Source organism: Mus pahari, chromosome 15 (genome assembly GCF_900095145.1).
Source record: "Mus pahari chromosome 15, PAHARI_EIJ_v1.1, whole genome shotgun sequence".
NCBI classification, from domain to species: domain Eukaryota; kingdom Metazoa; phylum Chordata; class Mammalia; order Rodentia; family Muridae; genus Mus; species Mus pahari.
In genome coordinates, this window is record NC_034604.1 from 58,170,369 (window position 1) to 58,191,583 (window position 21,215).

General features: G+C 44.2%; 1 protein-coding gene across 2 annotated transcripts in view; it reads right to left on the reverse strand.

Annotated features, from left to right (window-relative positions):
- Positions 1-855: 855 nt before the first annotated feature.
- The window catches only part of Fech (ferrochelatase), a 33,781-nt gene continuing 13,421 nt past the window's right edge, over positions 856-21,215 (reverse strand). For both annotated transcript variants that reach the window (XM_021214503.1, XM_029547065.1), the window contains exons 4-11: positions 19,411-19,559; positions 15,188-15,322; positions 12,009-12,115; positions 8,428-8,526; positions 6,413-6,520; positions 5,870-6,034; positions 2,942-3,001; positions 856-2,504 (exon numbers count right to left, since the gene is read on the reverse strand). In XM_021214503.1, the coding sequence (XP_021070162.1) occupies positions 2,370-2,504; positions 2,942-3,001; positions 5,870-6,034; positions 6,413-6,520; positions 8,428-8,526; positions 12,009-12,115; positions 15,188-15,322; positions 19,411-19,559 (958 nt within the window). In that variant the 3' untranslated portion in view covers positions 856-2,369. The remainder of the gene's footprint in view (positions 2,505-2,941; positions 3,002-5,869; positions 6,035-6,412; positions 6,521-8,427; positions 8,527-12,008; positions 12,116-15,187; positions 15,323-19,410; positions 19,560-21,215) is intronic.

The window sequence follows — 21,215 nt, forward strand, 5'->3', positions numbered from 1 at the left end:
CAAACAGGGTAACTACTCTCAAAGACTCATCAATTCTAAAGAGATCCCCATCCTTCCAAACACTACCCTGGTATGTTACCCTCGCCTATCTGCGGTTAGTAGTCAAAGGCATCATGTCTTTAGGAGTTGAAGATGCCACAGGCAGTGCTTCCCCTAAGTGCCTCTCAAAGGGCAGTCTGCTCCCACTTCAGTGCCTGTGGTACAGTTCCAGACAACTCATTCAGGGTTTGCTTGGCAAATGGGGGGCTTCGTAGACTCCAGCGGGGACTCCTGAGCTGGCGCTTCCCGCAATATCCCCATGCCAATGTTTTCATCTGAAAAGCTGCTCGAGAGCCAAGCCTGATGACAAGCAAGTTCCCTGAAAGGGGGGTGGGGGAAGGGATAATGGCTGTGTGCATAGCTGTCTGCCAACAGGGGCCACTAGCCCTGAGATGTCCATTCACTGTGGGACAGTCACTCAAGTCTACTCTGAAGCTAATCCCCAGAGGTGATGGAATGGATACAGGGACATTCCAAACAAAAAGAACCTTTGTTCTTTCTCTACAGACTGCTTACTTAGGAAGATAAAGCCAATTTAGACACAGAAAGTAGATGCTGTTCAACTAAGAAAGCCGCTATCAGCATAAGAACCTCTTACCTGGAACAGAAAGCAGGCTTCGCTGCTGGATTACAAAGTGAACTTCCTGTGTCCAGTCATTTCAGACAAACTTCAGGAGACAGTACAAATCAAATGGGCTAAAGTTTACCATCTATTAACAGTAAATCCTGAGTATAGAATATCTATGCATCCTATTAATTGCTTTCATTTTATGAGCTGTTTTTCTATCAGAAAAAAAAAAAAACTCAAAGAAATGCTCTGTTTGAAGAACAAAGTTTTAGAGAAAGTGATTATTACAAATCCTTCAAGGATCCCAGACTTTCAAATCCATTTAAATCCAAATATAGAACATCAGATTCTGTTTGACATAGTTTTTATATTTTTAGAATAACATTTCATTACAAATCCAGGCAAGAATTAGATATGAGGGGAAAGGAGGTTGATATAATGAAATATGTTAAAGACTATACATATATGTTTGTGTATATATGTATGTGGACATATGTCTATATATGCATGTGTATATATGTATTCACATATGTGTATGTGCATATGTATATATGTATGTGTGTATATATGTGTGTGTATATATATGTGTGTGTATATGTATATGTATACACACACATACACACATATATGCAGGAAAAGATTTGAATAAAATAATTATTACATTAGAGTAGTTATTTCTTTGTGTTTTACAAATGGTCTAGTCTATGACCATATAATTTTTATAATAAGAACTTATTCACGAAGACAATCCAAGGCTATCAGACACAGTCAACTTTATAAAATAAGCACTCAGTCAAGATTAGGATGGTCCTGGAAGGTTCCTTGGTCCCTGGGGAGATGAGCCCAAATCCATCAGTAGCATTTCCTGGTGGCACTGTCCTCAGAGACAGGAAGAAGTCAGAGCCCCCTTCCCCACGGCACCATGGACTCAAATGAAGGCGTGCACAGCAAGGACTGAATCCACACGTTTATTAGGCTGTGCGCCGGGGATCTCAGCACCCTTGAAACACGCACTGTTCCCGTTTCCGGGGGGGAGATGAGACCCTTGCACAGACGACACCACAGCGGCAGTGAACAGTGGCTACACGTCAACAGAAGCAGTGACAGGTGACCGCTCCTGTACCCATGGACCCGGGAAAGGAGTAGGTAACATCGTGTCAGTGCTTGCAGGTGATCACACGACCCTAAGCTGTGCGCTCAGCCTAGTTCTTTTACAAATTACATCTCATACATTCACAATATTCACTTGAGCGATAGCTATATCCGTTAAGACTGTGAACATCTCAGTCACCACTGGTAGCACATGAGGAGACACACCACACTATTGTAGGAAGTTGTTTTGGGCAATAAGTATAGAGTTTGTGTGCATCTCATAAGATAAAAATGTAAAACTCATTCCTGGGATATCCCAGTAGACAGATATTCCACATTCGTAAATTGACCCCAGAAACAGTTGTAAGTATTCACTACACTTGTATATGAAAATAGAAATCTCAGTAAGAATTTTGAGTCCATCCTCCAAGGAACACAATGTTGTATGTCTGTGATGCTAACTAGCATCCAGGAAACGGGAGCGGGAGGCACACTGGAAGCCAGTTTGGGCTACGTAGGGAAAGGGAGAAATAAGATGAAATAAAACGAAACACAGGCAAGAGAGAAATCACAGTCTGTGCCCAGACAAATGTGGCTTCTGTCCCCATCGTCCCCACCGCAGGTGTCTGGAGGCTGCACATCTGCAAATCCCACGGGTCCTCAGGCAGGGTCACAGCTGTTGGCTGGTGAAGAAGGATTTAGTCTTCCTACAGACAGGATTTACACAGAGCGGACAGCTCAGACTCAACTGCGTGGAGCACAGCTTGTTGGACTGGATGTGGGAGTGCACCAGATCAGCCAAGGCCTGCAAGACAGCAGAGCCACCTGAGGCGGAGTCGAGGGCCCTCCCTGCGCATCCCCTGAGCTTGTCCCGGGTACACTGCTCCAGATGGGGGTTTCTCTTAAACTGAGCTGGACGGAAGTGTAAAACACTGCCCGTTCTGGGCATCACCAGCTTAGGACAAGGTAAAACGCACACTATGGGAAGTGGATCCCCTTACCCCCACTCACCGCAGCTGTTCACTGAGAAGCAGACTGCAAATTAGGCAGCTGTGGGGGGGAACTAAGGAGACTGGGGCTACCTGCAGGAGAAAGCAGGAGCAGAGAAGGATTCTGCTCTTGGTTTTGTAATTAATTGGAACTGTAAATGTACTAATATGTGAGAAACCAATATTCTGCAGGAGTTTCTCAGAGGATTACTCTGCATTGTGTTCTACTAAAATGGTTGTAGCACTGCGGTACCTTAGAGAACAATGGGTTTCCATTAAGAGACTCCGCTCTTCTGATGTTCTCAGCTCCACACTGAATCAAAGGAGAATGGGAAGAAAACAGACACAGTTTATTTTTTCTTTCCTTTCCTCTTCTTTTTTTTAAAGACACTAAGTACCACAAAAGAATGCACAGAAATACACACACACACACACACACACACACACACACTCAGCCTGACGGTGAATGGTTGCAGAAGGCTCCTGAGTGACAGTCGTGGTCGGGTGGTGGATGGGCAGACTGACCAGGCTACCGGAGGCTGCTCTTGTGTCCCTGTGTCCCCTGGCCCTGTCATTCCCACAGTGGTGTGCGTGCCGCACGGGTCTCGGAGCGATCCAAGCCCACAGCCTGCTGTCCTTTCCCCTTCCCTGATGCAGGCCTTGTAGACTCATCTAAGCAAATGTTGCTGCAATTAAGTAAAATTTCCTATTTACTTTGATCCCAAGTAAGTGTTAAAATGAAGGAAATTAATTTATGGACTCTAAAACATATTGGTTTTAAATTGGACCCAATGTAGAATGGATTTTAAAATAAACTTTTATACAGAAAAAAATGTAAGAAAAAAAATCTGAGTATGTTCAGTATTTTTCCCTGTTAAAACACACACACACACACACACACACACACACACACACACACACAAACCCAAAACAACAACAACAACAAAAAAAAAAACCAGTTAATTATTCCCAGATAATAGAGAACTATGTATGTTGCTAGGCTTCCCATCCACATGGAGACATACTCATAGTCAGTCACTTTATCTTCTAGATTGACATTTACAGGAGGAGCCCACACAGGAAACCCATCGGTATTCAGCAAACACCTAGACCTCAATATGGAGGCTCTACTTAAAAAAAAAAAAAAATTGCAAAGTGTCCACAGCAATAGAATCAGCAGGGTTAGTAATCAGCAGGGGCAGGTGGGCGAGGAAGATGCAAGAGTCACGAATCTGTCCATGGAACAACAAAAGGATTTATAGTCATGTAGCATACTATAGTAGAAAATTTTTAAAAATTCAAATGAGTATTAATTAAGGATTTATTAAAAACAGCTACGGGCATCTGATTGTATTTACTCACATATACACATGATATATATTTAAAAAGAGAAAATGGGGATCACAAAAATGTATGGGTAAGACATCATTAGCCTCTTAGTATTAAAGCAGACAGGCTTAGGGAAGAGGAAGGTGTTTTATGAAAACATTAACCTACGTCCTCTCTGAGGGTCAGAGGAGAAACATGACCCACTCTTGACGTGGCACCCTTTGGTACCATCTGAGAACTTTATTATTTTTATCAGCAAAAGGCAAAAAGTTGTTTCTATTTTGGAGTAAAACATTTTTTAAACTTTTAAAGTTAGTTGTTTTAAGCATGCTACATTTTCATATAAAATAATGATAGTTACATAGTTTTCTTTATTCACTACAGGGATTCATTTATTAATCACTAATAATCCTCTTGGTAACTAATAGTCTTCACTTATAATACAAATGAATGGAAACTATCATTCAACATAGAGAAAAACTTATTTTCAAACACCCTATACTAATTAAGTCTTATTCTTATATTTTTGGTTGTGAGCCTAGCCTTTAACGGCTGAGCCATCTCTCCAGCCCAAGTCTTATTCTTATTACGGAAGTCTCTCGAGCAAGTTTAAAATTAGCCAACGTCATGGTGGGCAAACAGAAGCATCTGTAAATAAAACCCATGAGAACAATGAGGCCTCATCGTTGTCAGTTACAACTTAATTCCTAGTGATTAGAAGTTATAGGCTCCCCTTAACTTGTTGAAGCATGACTGGTGACTAGCTTAGACACACTAGTAACAAGAGACACACCAATACCTGACAACTGGTTCCAGCTCTGACTCTACCCACTCTCCACTCTGCCCCTCACCGACACCCAGTCCCATAAAGGGAACAGACTTCAGTGGAGCCGGACTTCCACCAGGCACCTCCGGGAAGGCCATGAGTTCTCATCCAAGATTAGAAGGAGAAAGGGACTTCCTGAGTCCCCACGCTTCCAACCTTCCCATAGAAACACATCGATAAGTCAGAGAAGGTTTCGGGCTAGCCCTCAGAAGCTACAAGACAGGTAAGCAACAGTTTTTTCCACCCTGAGTGACAAGCCCCATCCGTCTTATGCCAACAGTGGTATTTGTTATTTCAATAGTCAGATTGATCACAACTTGCTAGCAAACAGCTAATTAAGTGAGTGCCCTGAAGAGGTCAACAGTTACAGCACACGCTGCTTCCTGTTTGTTCCATGCTCCTCTGAAATGTCACAGACTCCTATGCCACAACCAGAAACAGTGTATCAGCCCAAGGACTGCAGTAAGGGTAGAGAATTCATTATAGACTGATAAGCACTTCCCTCACAGTTGGTGAGAGATTCAAGCCCTTTTCACTAAGGATTTCACCTGCAGATGGTACGGTAACTTAAACTGAACAAAGTATTAGTTTCAGTGATACTGGGCAACATGGTTTAATAAACACATAGATGTCCTCTCTACTGCTGATGTAGAATTAATTTATAAAGTAGTATTAAAAATGATGAATATATAATATATACAAACTAAAAGTCTCTCTCTCTCTCCCTCTCCCTCTCCCTCTCTCTCTCTCCTTTTCTCCTTTCGTTTGCCTTTTCTGAGATAGGGTGTCTCTATGTAGCCCGGCTAACCTGGAGCTCACTAAGTAGACCAGGCGGGCCTTGAACTCCCTAACATCTGCTGGCCTCTGGCTTCCAGAGCTGGGATTAAGGGAGTGTGTCACTACACCCAGCCCCATAAACAGTAGTTCCTCCCCCCCCCCAATGGTATAGTTTGGTAGTTGTAGAAAAAAAAAAATCCTGTTAAAACAAACCATGATGGGACTAAGAAGCCATATAGGCATGCTTACCTTCTGAGCCAACACTTGAGAGTATTCAATATCCAGCTCATAGAGCGTCTCGATGTGGTCGCTGGTAAATGCTATTGGAACCAAGAGGATGTTCTTCCTACCCCGTTCACAAAGCCCTTTGATAGCCTCATCTGTCTGAGGGCCCAACCAGGGTACTGGACCAACCTATGAGAAAGAAGGACCACCATGGAAATGGAACATTTCTCCTGACACTTCAACAACATATTATCATCAGGTCCCAACACATGCTAGGAGCACGGCCACATCTGCCCATCCTGGTGAGAGTCACTCTTATGCCTCCTTGATAGGTTTGAATATTTTTATACTGAGGTTTTGAATCCTTCTAGAGGCTGGCCTGACCTGATGATACAAATAAACACTTTCTTTCATTAAAGCTAAAAGTCAGATAGTAACTGACACAACTCTACCAGTTGTCCATTTCCCCTTCTGTCTGTTTGCTCTCTGCAGAGTTCTTTCTGCCCACAGTGAGCAGTCAACTTACAGAAAAGCTTGCAGGCATGGAAACATATTCAAGTTACCTACCTTCGACTGCCAAACCAGTCGGTAGGGGTTGGGGTAACCCAGCTCTTCCATGACTCTGTGGACAGTGGCTCCTACCTCTTGGGGATAGGGGTCCCCTCTGTTGACAACCTGCATTAGAGACAAAATAACATGCAGTCCCCAACACTGTGAGGAAATCAAGCACCACTGGCTATACAGGGACAAGATGAACGTGGGCTAGACCCCTCCCTGGCTCTCCTCAAACTCATGACAACTGGATCTGAGCTTTGGTGGGTAAGTTCCTTGGCTCCAGCCTTTCATTATCTTTTCCTGTAATTGTGCAGGAATAAAGGCTTCGCTGTCTACTTCATCCTCACATCTGATGTGTGCAGTAGGCACCCAATAAATACTGCACTGGTGAAATGAAATACTAAGACAATATTTGATGACAGTACTAGTGGGAAAATGATCATTAGAAGAATAATTGTAGAAGGGATGAGAGAAATACAAGGTTGCCTCTGGCACAGTTTGACAAAAACCACTGCAGGAAGGATCCACCATTACAGCTCTAGGATGTCCCAGTGTAAATCTGCCCTCTCTGGAGCTTCACTCTGGTACCTCAGGTCTCATCACACCAAGAATGGACCCTCAGAAAGGATTTGCATGACACCAGAAAGGAGACATGATCCCACTGAAATGAGACAAGCAGGCCCCCGTGAGAGGACTCTCCCTAAAGCTATCTGCTACTAATGTGGTGGCTGAGTCTTCAGGAGAGCTGCCCAGGGCTCGACTCTGGTGACCACCAAGGGTAGCACCCTCCACCTGAGGCTGGCTGGGCCCATTAGTCACGTGTTTCAGGCTGATCACACGTAAGAAAATGTAATCTTCCACCTCCGTGGTAGGACAACAGCGTTCTCAGGACGGGACGCTACTTCTGAGTGGATGGAACTGGGGACTGTGCCCAAGACCTTTCAAATATCAGACAGAGCACAGTCTGGTATTTCCATGTTTCCTGAAATGTAACCATAGTGACTCAGGAGGTGGCTTTTTTTTTTTTTTTCATGTTCTCATTGATTTGTTTGTCATTTTGTAATTTACATGTAGAAGTAATTTTAACAATGTATTCTGGATACAAACTTTTGTCAGATTTATATGATTGAATATTTCCCCACATGTGTGCCTTGAATTTTCAATTATTTATTTACTCACTTAACCCCAAATCAGCCCTTCCTCTCCTCCCAGGACCCCTTCACACTAGTCCTCCCCCCATTTCACCTTCCCCTTCCTTCTGAGGAGAAGTCACCCTCTGGGTGTCACACCTCCCCAACTAACACCCCCACACACACACCAACCCCACATATCAATTCTCTTCAGGACTAGGCACATCCTCTCCCACTGAGGCCAGATAAGGCAGTCCATTTAGGGACTTGGGATCCACAGGCAGGCAGGCAGGCAGGCAGGCAGGCCACAGGCTCAGAGACAGCTCCTGTTTTAGTTGTTGGGGGACCCGGATGAAGGATGTCACATTTTATGGGCAAGCTGGTATCACACAATGAACTAAGGATCACACACTGTCTGCTGTATATTCTCTGTCCAGGCTGTGGTCCCTAGTTTTAGCAAATTAAAAACCATATAGGCTTCCTAGAAGGCACAGGCTTCTGCTAAGGTTTAAAGACAGAGTTAGGGCTTAGTGTGAGCAAAGCTGGCTGCACAGCTCAGTATCAGGAAACTGCACACTGTGTTCCTCCCATACAACAGGCAAGAGCATGCTTGTTTCAGCTGATACATTTGTTAGAAACTCTAATATCTGAATGAATCTTCCAGTTACTGTTTTAAAGAAGGCTATTAATAAGAGATCTATTTGTGATATTGGGCATTGAATTAATTGCTGGGAGGTTTTAGAAAGTGTCTATGAGCAAGCTAAGGCTGGGAGCTTAGAATTCATGCTTGCACTGAGCTGAGTAGAGACTGGAGCCAGATCCACACTTTACACACTTTACACACTGAGAAAGTCAAATGACCCAGTCCTCTACCACCAACAAAATGCTCTTACTTACAGACATTGGCAGGGAGTGCGCAGAAAACAGAATAACCACCTCGCTTCTCTTCTCCTCTGGAAAATGGTTCAGCTCTTTCAGAATGTGATCTGCAAAGCACTGTGGGAACCCCAGGAATGGGGAAGAGGGTGGTGAGAAGAGAACAAAGAACAGGAGGATCTAAGAAATGAGAGCCGCACCAAAAACCTTAGTGCAGTCTTCAAAATTCTGGAACCCCATCTCTCTCTTTTTTTAAAAAAAAAAAATGCAAGCATCACAGTCTCTTTGGTTTAGCTTTGAAATGGCTCGCAATGGTTTCAGGGGCCTAGGGAATTTGATGGGAAACTTCTAAAGCTCACTAATGGCTCTCTGCAAATGAACTCAGAGGAGCTGCTTCCCCTCGGGAAGAGCGGGGCACACTTCCAGATGGAAAGGAAACACAGATGGGAAGGAGAGGTTGTTTTAAGACCTCACATTTGCTCTGTTAGCAGGAAAACAGCTTACGGGGTCTTTCTAAATCCCCCTTACTGTGGCTTTCAGGCCTATCACATTAAAATACATTAGCCAGAAATAGGAGAGAAATAAGAAAATACTCTTCTATTTTTATGACAACTCCCTTACGAGCCCAGAATCTGTACCAAAGCACCCCCCCCCTCACAAGCATCCTAATGACAGATGATGAGCCGTGCAGCCCCCATTAAACACACAGGGGGAAAGGCTGCAGTCGCCGGGAGGCCTAGCTGGCCATATGTGTGAATGTGGACTAGAATCCAGGTCCTGCTGCCTCCCCACCTCTGCCCGCCAGACCAGCTCCCTCACTTGTAGCTGGCACTTGCTGATTCTCACGGGTAGGTGCTGAAACACCAGATCTGAAGAGACTTTCTTTCATCTCACACTTGAATCATTCCTTGTCAGGCTTATAAGGAAAACGTGGCAAAGGACAGAAATGGGCCAACTGATAAAACCAGAACGTGGCTGGGAATCAGACAGAAGTTCATACTGGTGTTAAATAAATTTCTGCAGAATTTTGTATTGTAGTTATATTAAGAGAGCACCCCTGATCTTAAGGTTGTGTGTGTGTGTTCCCAAGTAGTTCAAATATATATATAACATACACATATATACACATACAGGGAACATGTAAGTGATAGGTCAAGTGAGACAAATAACACAGGAATAGAGATAAAGAATAGATGGCAACTCATGGCATCATTTTTAAAGATTTTACTTATTTTGTGTGTGTGGGTGTTTTGTCTGCATGTATGTCTGTGCACTGTGTGTATACTTGGTGCACACAGAAGCCAGAGTCCATCAGATCCCCTAAGACTAGAGCTACTAATGATTGTGAGCTGCCATGTGGGTGATGGAAATCAAACTGTGGGTCCTCTGCAAGAGCAGCCAGTGCTCTGAACCACTGAGCCATCTCTGCAGCTTAATTTTTAATTATGTGTGTGTATGTGTGTGTGTGTGTGTGTGTATGCACACATATGCATGCACGCACGTGTCATTGGGAACTCAACTGGAGTAGTGGTGTGTGCTATTAGCCAATGAGCCAGCTCTCCAATACATTATCCTTTTTAATCTTGTAGTTATTTTGTATGTCAGAAATAATTTCCAAATAAAATTTAAAGAACAGTATCATACAAGCTTGTAGTTGGTGCAGTTTTGATACATGAGTGTTCTGTCAATACTGTAAGTTCCAAACTAATCCCTAGGAATACTAAAATATCTGCCATTCTAGAACTCACAAGTTTGGGCAAGTAAATGCCCTAATGAAGAAAATGGGACTTAGAGAAGGCATCTGGTGTTCTCTTCGTTCCTCTCCCTTCCTCCTCATCTCCATGTTGTGTGATAACATTTGATACAGACAAAAGTTGTATTTTATAGTGTTCATACTATCTAGGAAGCAAGACTGCTCAGAAAGGATTATTTTTAGAGACCAGCCTACATAAAAAAGCCACTGTACAGTTTATGTGGAAACATGGAATAGTCATTTGCTGCAACTACTCCAAAAGCTAGATAAATATCAGTATTAGAGAAAAGGTCATAAGATGGCTCTTTTGAGTAACTAATACTGATAACACACAGGAACATGAGATTGAAGGCCCTATTATTTAGTTGAGTCTATGTAAGAGTTTTAGCAGATTGATCCCCCCCCCCTTCCTTTCCTTTCCTCGGCTTGTAAAATTGCAAGTAAGAACACAATTCCTCAGGGCTTGCGAGAGTCACTAAGCCATCTTCAAAACTCAAGCGGCATGGGCAAACAGAAGTGCTACTTAAATCACCTAAGACCCGTCTGCAGGATTTTCTGTGCACAGCCCCTGTGCAAAATGAAAGCAGCAAGGCCTCTCAGAGCCTTCAATCACACCAGCCAGGAGGCAGATAAATGCCTCTAAAATTCCCTTTCATTTTATGAACAGAGACTTCCTCGGTTAAGAGACCTTTCCATCTTTCTGCTTCCCCCCTTTCAAAGGGCTGAATTTTAATGCAAATCTAATTACTCCCGCGACCAGGGCAGGCAGATGCTGTGCAGATCCCCGTTCCCGTGCCACATGTCAGCTCAGACCTGCAATACCCCCTCCTGCCCAGCCACAGCTTCAATAGAAGCATTCTGGGCCTTAGGCGCTACGGCTACCTCTGGCTGGACCCAGGAGAACGATGAACGCTGGACACAGGCGTGCAGCCCACAGCGACACCCATCCCTAGGGGACCTCTTTTACTCCTCCACAAGCCTTAACCCTTTCCCTGCCCATAGGACACCACTCTGGGGAAGCCAGCCTGATTTTAATGCTGTCTACCGCCATCTAGTGGTCACAGGTTTTAAGTGCTGCCAATCTTTGCAGGTATTTGCCAAAGACCACCGAATGAACGAAGTATATAAAATACAAAATAAATCCAAACCACTGCATATATCTAGACCTAAAATAACTCAAAAACAAAAACTTCTACAGACTCAAAACCTTATCTGAATTAATTGGGATTCGTTTTTAAAACCAACTTCACTCTGTTTTTTTTATTTTAAATAAGGTAACACCAATTCAAAGCTAATGGTTTTAGAATTGTAATTTTAACTGATTCTTCTAGAATAAAAGTGCCCATTGACAGCATATTTTAACTGATTCTTCTAAGATAAAGTACAAATATTACAAAGGTAAGTGTACAGGAGAAGTGAAAATTTTCTTTTGATGTACAAAACTTTTCCATTAAAATGCTGTTTACTTTCATGTCTCCAGACATGTACCTATACACTGTCTTCACTTTTTTAATACTTTGGTGTTTTTGAAGGATTTTAAAAATATAGGATTTAAGTAATTTAGACATATAAGTTAGCGGAAATTGATATAATCCTTAACGTTTTTCTGGATGCTGAGAAATACAAAACTCAAAATCTAACTGCAGTACTCCAGTATAATCTGAAGAAAAAGGGTCTGATCCTTTTAGCCTTTACATTTATTGTCATTTTCCATGGTGAGAAGTCTGACGGTGTGGCGTTAACTCTCAGCATGCAGTTTAAGCAGGAGAGCGCAGACTCAGTGGGCACCTCCCACAGAGCAGCTGGCACTGGGTGCTCTGAGGATGGAGGCCACCCTGGGCATACACACCTGGATGAGGAGGGGGTGCGTGGGCCACCTGTCGATTGTGCTCCACTTCATGGTGGGCTTCTGGCCCACCTCGTTATAGTATCTGTAAATGGCATTTAAGCTGCTGCCTAAAAGACAAGGGAGCCATTTAGTAGATGCACTTGATTGTGGTGGAAACACAATGCAGACTAGTAAAGGCAATAATTGTGAGTTCAAAGTGGGCAGCAGCGTCCATACAGAAACCCAGTCTAATTACAATCTTTTCAATACTCTAAAATGCATATAGATTTAACAACCCGGCGAATGAAGATCACTAAAGAGCAATCAATTTCAATAGACCTTCAAAGATTACTGAAGCCATTTCTACCAAGAAATGGGAGGGCTCTGAGCTTACGCAATAGAAGCCATTGTGAACTTGCAAGGAGTGGGTCTTACGACGGAGGGCATGTGAAGAAAAGCGTCCCCATTGTGGTCAGAATCGGCCTCATTACACGCAGTGTGGGGGGTGAGGAAGACTGACACAGTGGGTTGTTATCTCAGCACGCTGAGGGTGCACTGCTTCACTCTAGAGGGGCCAGGCTCTGGTATTCTCCTTTATAGCTGTTTCACTTCACCAAGTTTCTGTGTTAGAATATGCATAATCCTATATCGGGAGCATTTTGGATCTTTTCACTCAATATTACAAGTTAAATATTTCTCATGTTCAAATGAAAGCTTTAGAACCACCCTTTCTAAAGATGCCATCATAGGGCAAGCAGCCGATTGAGGGGTCTAAAGGCCCTGTATTTAATCAACTTTTACAAGATACATCACTCCCTGAAATAAAGTAAGTAGATGCTGCACTCTAACAAGTAACCTAACAAAAGTTGTGTTCCTAAATTGTGAATATGATAACCCAAAGTCTGGAAGTGTGTTGGCAGAATGAAGCCACAGCTTTTCCCCGGCCCAGGGAAGCTGGCACTGGGGTCAAATCCTAAGGCCTATAAACCCAGTCGTGACAGGGTCCTCTCTCTCAGTCCTGCACATATCAAGTTCCAACATGTCTGTGCTGCCCATCACCAGTCCCCTGGGATTCTTGCCATAGGAACCAGCTAAGCTGCCAGTTTAAAAAGCTTACTTGGCGCCGGGCGTGGTGGTGCACGCCTTTAATCCAAGCACTTGGGAGGCAGAGGCAGGTGGATTTCTGAGTTCGAGGCCAGCCTGGTCTACAGAGTGAGTTCCAGGACAGCTAGGACTACACAGAGAAACCCTGTCTCGAAAAAACCAAAACCAAAACCAAAACCAAAACAAAAAACAAAAAACAAAAAATGCTTACTTGGGACACAGATATAGTTTAGCTCAAACTGTTTGGTCAGGCTAAGACTCAACTTGTATATATATATATATATATATATATATATATATATATATATATATATATATATATATATATATATATATATATATATATATATATAAAGAATCACTGGGTTCAACGTCAATGAGTGGAATATAATGAGGTAAGAGAATCCAAGCTTGGGGGTCAAAAATAATCCCCAATAGAAATCAAAGCATCCCATCACCTTCACTCGGGAGCCACGTTAGCTCCCGAGTGTCAGTGGACAATAGTCAACATACTACAGAAGTAGTTAAGAAGGGGGAATGTAAATGAGGAAGACGCTATGAGAAATACACAAAGCCTGTTTAAAAGACAGAGTGGCACAGGAGACCACAGGCCTCAAAGAAGAAACGCGGTTCCTGAACCGTGCGCAGCCCAGAAGCCTAGATGCTTAGACTTCCACATGAGATGCTCGCGAGGAAAGCAGTGCGCCCTAAGCTCTGACCACACAGTGAGAGCCACCGGCAAGCTAAGGAGTGCGTCTGTTGCCATACAAATAACCACTGTTAACTTACATGCTTTTGAGAGCAGATATCTGTAGGCTAAGGGACATTTTGTGAAGCAAGATAAAAATATACCTTGAAAATACTAAGATCTGATTCACTCTCTAGTAATATACAGTTACTTTAAAACAGTAGATTCCCAAAGTGAAAGATTGGGCATTTTAACAATCTCTCTCTCTCTCTCTCTCTCTCTCTCTCTCTCTCTCTCTCTCTCACACACACACACACACACACACACACACACACACACATACACACACACCTGTATGCCTCAGTATTTAAGGCACACAACACTAGGAATGTTTCTGCTGTAGATTTTTACTTCTCCTTATAGATATAATAACATTAATATTCAAAGAAACTGGGAATGCAAATGTGCTGACCTAAATCCTTGGGAAAATGTACTTATATTTGTGGGTAATAACAGAAGCTTTACCTATAATTAAGAGTAACCGGGAGTGGGGGGCACATGCCTTTGATCTCAGCACTCAGAAGGCAGAGGTAGGTAGATCTCTGTGAGTTCCAGACCAGCATAGTCTACATAGTAAGACCCTGGCTCAAACAAACAAACAACTAAACAAGCATGAATATATACAGTTTCCCAAGCTGCTTCCTTTTTTTTTTTTTTTTAATCTTCAGTCAAATATACAGAGGACAGCAAGGAGTAATGAACACAGAAAAGTTTGTACAATGTCAATTCAAGGCCTCACGTTGGTTTTGTTGTTGCTGTTTTTGTTTGTTGCTGGGTTTATTTGTGTTTGAGATGGGGGTCTTACTATGCAGTTTTGGCTGTCCTAGAACTCCCTAAGTTGATCAGGCTGGCCTCAAACTCATAGAGACCAGCTTGCCTCTGCCTAGGGTTAGAGGTGTGAGCCACCATACCTGGTGAGGATGGGGTTTTAAGTTAACCGGTAACCCATAACTGAAGGAGAGACAGACACAAAAATAAAAATAGCAGCATTTTCCGTATTACATGGATACTTCTGTTTTCAAAATAGAAACAGGTATTCCCTTTGCTCCTTTAATAAAAACTTCAGGGTAGACGTAAAAATAAGTTTATGATACAAACCTAGAAAGTGATCTGTTTACCAACTGTACTGAAGTTGTAACCAAGCACAGCCGCCACCCACCATTTGTAGTTCTCAGCTGATTGGCCGATAATTCCAAAGCACACTAAGCATGCAGTTTCCAAGTAACTGGCCTGACCTCTTACATGTAATGAAGACAGGCCAGATTTGCCATTCAAATTTCATACCATCAGCACTCAGACTCCTGGGCTAACCCTGCTAGGGGTACAGCCGCCTTCAGGCCGTCCTTACCTGTGGTGGAGCAGCTATACTGGGGATACTGTGTGAAAGCAATGGCCCGTTCTAGTCCATCTCTCTCCATCTCTTCAATTGCCTCTTCTGTCAAGGGATGGACGTACCGGAATCCAATATAGTATTTGTGAGGTGCTATTAGGAAGCACAAGCGGAAAGGAGAAGGGATTAATCTTTATATAGATTCCTCAGAGTCACCAAACACGGTGTAATGGCCAGGACAATAAACGACTAACCTAATTTTCTACAATGCTGATATGGTGAGCAAGTTAGGACATGCCTGGCATCTTGTCCATCACTTAGCAGGCACTGGAACACTTGGTCGTTCTCTGAGATTGGCAGTCCTACCTGCTGACCTTTTGTTTACACAATCATCTTTAAAATACAAGCTTTTGCTCTTAATTCTCTGTTCTCATCAGTCATGAAGAGACTGAAAAGAGAGTGTAAAAGAACCCCAAAACTAGTATACCTAGCTGGGCATGGTGGCACAGTCTTTAATCCCAGTCTCAGGAGTGGGATCTCTGTGAGTTTGAGACCAGCCTGCGCTATACAGCAAGTTCCATGACAGCCAGGGCTACATAGTGAGACTCCATTTCATTTTTTACATTTTAGTACTCATTTGTGGCATGTACTGTCTACATTGAGCAAAGTGGCATAGGCCTGTAACCTCCAACATTCTGGAAGCAAGAACAGAAGGCCAAGTTAAGTTCAAGGCCACCCTGAGTTACATTGCTAGAACACGTCTCAAAACAAAACCAACCAAACAAGGGCTGCTAGGGCATGGTGGAACAGGACCCTGATCACAGCACACAAGTGCTTCAGGCAGGCCAATTGAGCCTGAAGTCAGTGTGATCCAGAGCACGTTCAAGGCCAGTACTGAGTATAGAATGAGAACCTGACTCAGAAAAAGAAGAGAAAACAAAAAAGACGTCTAAGCATCACTCTCAGATAAGCCCTGCTGCCTGGAGGAAGCAGGGACCAACAGACATGACAAGAAACAAAGAGCAGCTGGGCTGCCTGGAAGAGGCTCAGGCCAACTGCAAAAGATGTCCAGCCTTCGGAGATGCCTGCTGGCTCCAGGTTCCCAACTTTTGTGAGTTGTCACCCATGCTGTGGTGGGTTTTGGTGATGCAGCTGCATCTGAGGCAATACTGTTCCTGTAAGTAACGCTTACACGTATTCCTGTAAATACGCTCAATAAAACTCATTGGTTCACCAGCTTATCCATATTTTGATCTATCATCTGTTTCTTATTTGGGGGAGAAGACGCTTGTTCATGCCTCCCCAGTGGTAGTGTCACCCAAGGGGATAGTGACTTGCCAAAGAGTACCAAGGCCCACTAAGAGCTAGGAACCCAAGGAGAGCTGCCAAGGTCAAGAGAAACAAAAGGTAGCTCCCAAGGGAGGTGACTCTGCTGCCTGCGTGAAGGTGGTTAGGCAAGCTGGAGCTCCTATTCTTCCTGTATGTAGCTTCCATGTGCTCAGTGGACACACAGACCTGGAGGATGGATGGATGGATGGATGGATGGATGGATGGATGGATGGAGGACACAGAGGTACAGGAATCAACGGGTAGAAGCGTAGGTAAATATACAGGCAAATGGATAGACCAAACAGAGGAGAAAAGACAATTTTATGCCACATTGAGTGATTTAATGACTTGTCAGGCGAGCCACTGAGCTTAACCCCAAAGTTGTAGTGAGTCCTGAATATTTTAAAAATAAATCTCCAGAGGACAGAATGCTCAATCACTAGATTAAAAAGCTACCTTCCCAGCAACTTCAAGTACAAAATGAGTACTGTGATCCTCTGATGACTTACACGGAGGAGTATTAATGTCAGAACCTGCCCACATGGAAAGTCCTGGCTTTGCATTATATGGCCTTACCGTAAAATGAACAGGGAGTAGAAAACCCAGTTTTGAAGGTGGGAAGGCTCCCTGGGACTCTGTTCAGCCAAGTTGGGAGCCTGAGGCCATAGAAAGTCTGGACATTTAACAGCTTCCTCACAGTGACCAGAGAAAAGTGTGAAAAGGTGGGAAAGAGGCATTCCTGTCTGGTTTGTTGTTCTTTGTTTTGTTTTGTTTGTTTGTTTGTTTTGAGACAAGGTCTCTATGTATTCCAGGCTATCGTGGAATTCACTAAGTAGACCAGGCTGGTCTTGAACTCACAGAGATCTGTCTGCCTTTGCTCCCAAGTGCTGGGATTAAAGGTGTGGGCCACCACTCCTGGCTTTTCTTTCTCAAATCTGATATCTGATAGGGCTCTTCATGGGGGTGGATGCTGTAGTAACATATAAACCAAAAGGACTGACGCCTCTCTAACTGTTCTTTCCATTAAATAAATTGCCCACCAAATTCACTACCATAAGGCAACAATCAGAGTTTGTTCTGTACCAAGTAGGGGTGGGTAGACACAGCTAAGGCTCTCTGCCATATTTAAAGAGATGCACTGTGGCCTGTGTAGAGGAACTGTGCATGAGAGGCCCCTGAGCCACAGAAATGACAAGAGCAAACCTGACAGAAGTGCGGCTGAACAATTCTCCAAGTGAGGTAGTCTGCCGAGGGAGGGGAAAACTGGGTGCCTTGGTGCAACGGGACTGATATTCTGAGAACATTGTAAGCGGATATTCAGTGATACTTCCTCAGAGTCCGGCCTAACAGGCTGCTCTCTCTGAGGGTCCCAGGATCATCAACTCTTGTCCTGAATCTGAAGTCGTAAATGCATCTACGATGGACATACGTCAACGGCTTACTGGAACATTTTCAGTTTTAACACTGCTCATTCTGCCAGTTGGCTTTGTCAAGTTGACACAAACTAGAGTCACCTGGGAAGAGGGTGGCTTGAGGAACTGCTACATCAGACTGGTTTGAGGGAATGTCTGTGGTGCATCTTCTTGACAGATGATTCACTTGGGGGGGCGGCGGGTGGCAAGCTCACTACTGGCAGTGCCACGCCTGGGTAGGAGGTCCTGGATGGTATAAGAAGGCAGGCTGAGCTAGCCATGAGGGGCCAGCAAGGAAGCAGTGCTCCTCCATGGTCTCTGATTTAGGTCCTGCCTGAATTTTTTCCTTAGCTTCCCTCAGTGATGAACTGTTACACGGAAAGGTAAAATGGGATGAACCTTCCCCGCCCCACCCCCCAGGTTGCTTTGGGTCAGTACAGTATCACAATGACAGAAAGCAAACCAGGCCACTCAGAGCGGCTCATGCTTTAGAAGTATATGGAACCGTGTCCTACAGTCAAGGAGGCCTTGGATGGGAGGAAATGTAGCATCTGAAGCTCACTCTTGCATTTAGTGGCTCAGTCTATGTAGAGGTTATCACAGGTTACCAGATGTGTACGGGTTAGAGCCAGGCCAACGCAGCAACGTGTTGCCTCACAGTGGAGGTGCTGTTGGCTGAAAGTGTGACTGAAGGCTGCCCAGTGACTCCAGCCAACAACTTCTCTAAATGCTCAGCTAACTACCATCCAACTAGAAGAAAAGGCCACAGCAACACTCTTACCCTCTGTGCACCGAATAGTGCTTCTTCTTTATAATCTAGCTCAACTTAACTTTAAACTTCCTTTTGAAACACTTTCTGACGTTTCAGTTTGTTTACTTGTAACACAGGAAGTCATTTTGGAAAGTTTCACAGTCAGAGGATAGTGCCTTGACAATTCTCCTTCTCTCTTACACACACACACACACACACACACACACACACACACACACTTTTCTCTCTCTCTCCTATACACGCATACACACATTCTCTCTCTCTCTCTCTCTCTCTCTCTCTCTCTCTCTCACACACACACACACACACACGCTCACAAAATCGTTCTCCCCCTCTCTTTTATACACACATACATACACACACACTCACACATTCNTCTCTCTCTCTCTCTCTCTCTCTCTCTCTCTCTCTCTCACACACACACACACACACACGCTCACACATTCGTTCTCCCCCTCTCTTTTATACACACATACATACACACACACTCACACATTCTCTTTCTCTTACACAGACACACACTCACACAATCTCCCTCTCTCTCTTACACACACACACACACACACACACACACACACACACACTGCTATTGCCGAGAAACTTCTTGCCTTTGCCCGCCCCCACAAGTGCTGGGATTACAGGAGTGCCCCCCACTCCACACCACCCCTGACCCTGACCCTGACTCCTAATGTAACAAGCCTAGGCCTGCACTAATGAAGACAGCACACCTGTGTCAGGGGACAGCTCATCCAGCAGCTTCACCATGCCTTCTCCTTGCTTGGAAGTCCACATCTTGATGGGGGATCCACCTCCGATTCTGCGATACTGCTCTTGAATTTTGGGGGTTCGGCGTTTGGCGATGAATGGTGCCAGCTTACTAAATCATTGAACACATAAGTGAGTGGATTTTATTCCACCTTCGCAATTCCAGATACATTTTCTACTCACTAAAGAAGAGATGAGTAAAACTTCTTAAGGAGAGTCCAACAAGGCCAGCAGTCAGGAATGTGGCCGCTGCGAGGCCCCTGACAATTCAGCGTGGATCTGAGAGCTCACCTCTGCACTCCACAAATGTTCTATCCTGCACCCTGGATACCTCACACCCATGGCCGGATGCTGCTAGCTACCATCCTACATGCTGAATCTGCACCTCACAAGAATCAGGGTAGAAAGCACAGAAAGCCTGCATTGGCTTTGTCTGCATTGGTTCTGGGATCCTGAAGCTAGGCCCTCACGGTGCTAGGCTAAGACTCTGCCACTGAGCGGAAGCCCCGGGACTGGCCCCATTTGTTTTTAATTTTGAGACAGAACCTCACTCACCATGTTACTTGGACAGCCCTTGAACTACAATGCTGCTCAGGCTGGCCCTGCGGAGGACTTCCTCAGCCTCTCGCTTCACCAAGCCTAACTCACACAGGGCTCTTTTAAAAGCATTTTTCTTACACTTACTATTATTAGTGTGTGTGTGTGTGTGTGTGTGTGCGCGCGCGCACACACTCTGGTACAAATGTGGTGGACAGAGGACAATTTACATGAGCTGAGTTGGTTGTCTCCTTCTACCATTTGAGTCCCTCCATGATGTGTACGTACACACACACACACACACACACACACACACTAAATAAAATATAAAAAGAAATTTATCCTTTGGCAGTTCTGGAACTCTCAAAGATCCCCCACTGGGACTAAAAGTGTGAGACACCACCACCGAACTTAAAATAAAATCTAAAATAAATAAATAAATAAATAAATAGCCAAAAATAGAATGGTCACTATTACACAAAGCAATGTATTTCTTTATATGAGCACCCAGGTACACTGTGTGCTAAGGCCAGGGCAAGTTTATCTATAATCGTACCAAAGACAGTGCTGTCCTAACTCCAAGCGCCCTTAGAACACTGTGTAGCCTGCTGTTTGCTCTATTTAACCCTAGGCAGAGGTTAACTGTGAGGCTACGGCTGCGATGCTTTGGAAGGACCCCACAAAGCTGTGAAGACCATACATCCTGCCTTTCTGGACGCCGAGTTGGCTCACTGGCATCAGGGGCATTCTGGCCCATCACCAAACAGTCAGCAAAGTGGACAGTACCGGTCATTTCTGGCAACCGGGTTAATAATTTCTAAGACAAGGGAATTAGGACAAAGGGAGGAGATTCCTGTGTCCTGACTAACAAGCCAACCAAGAAACCAAGCCTACGAACCTGAAGTTGAAATTGCTTTCAGAAGAACCTCTTCTTTACCGGGGCTATACCCTCTCAGTGTCAGATACCGCTCTCAATATGGATGTCTGGGGCTGGGCCGTGGTGGTACTCAACTGTAGACGAGGCCAGCCTGGTCTACAGAGGGAGTTCTAGGACTGCCAAGGCTACATAGAGAAACTTTGTCTCTAAAAACCAACCAACCAACCAAACAAACAAACCCAACCCAAACCAAAGAAACAGTCTGTGTGTGTGTGTGTGTGTGTAGGGAGGCACGTGTGTGTGTGTGTGGGGGGAGGCACGTGTGTGTGTGTGTGGGAGGCACGTGTGTGTGTG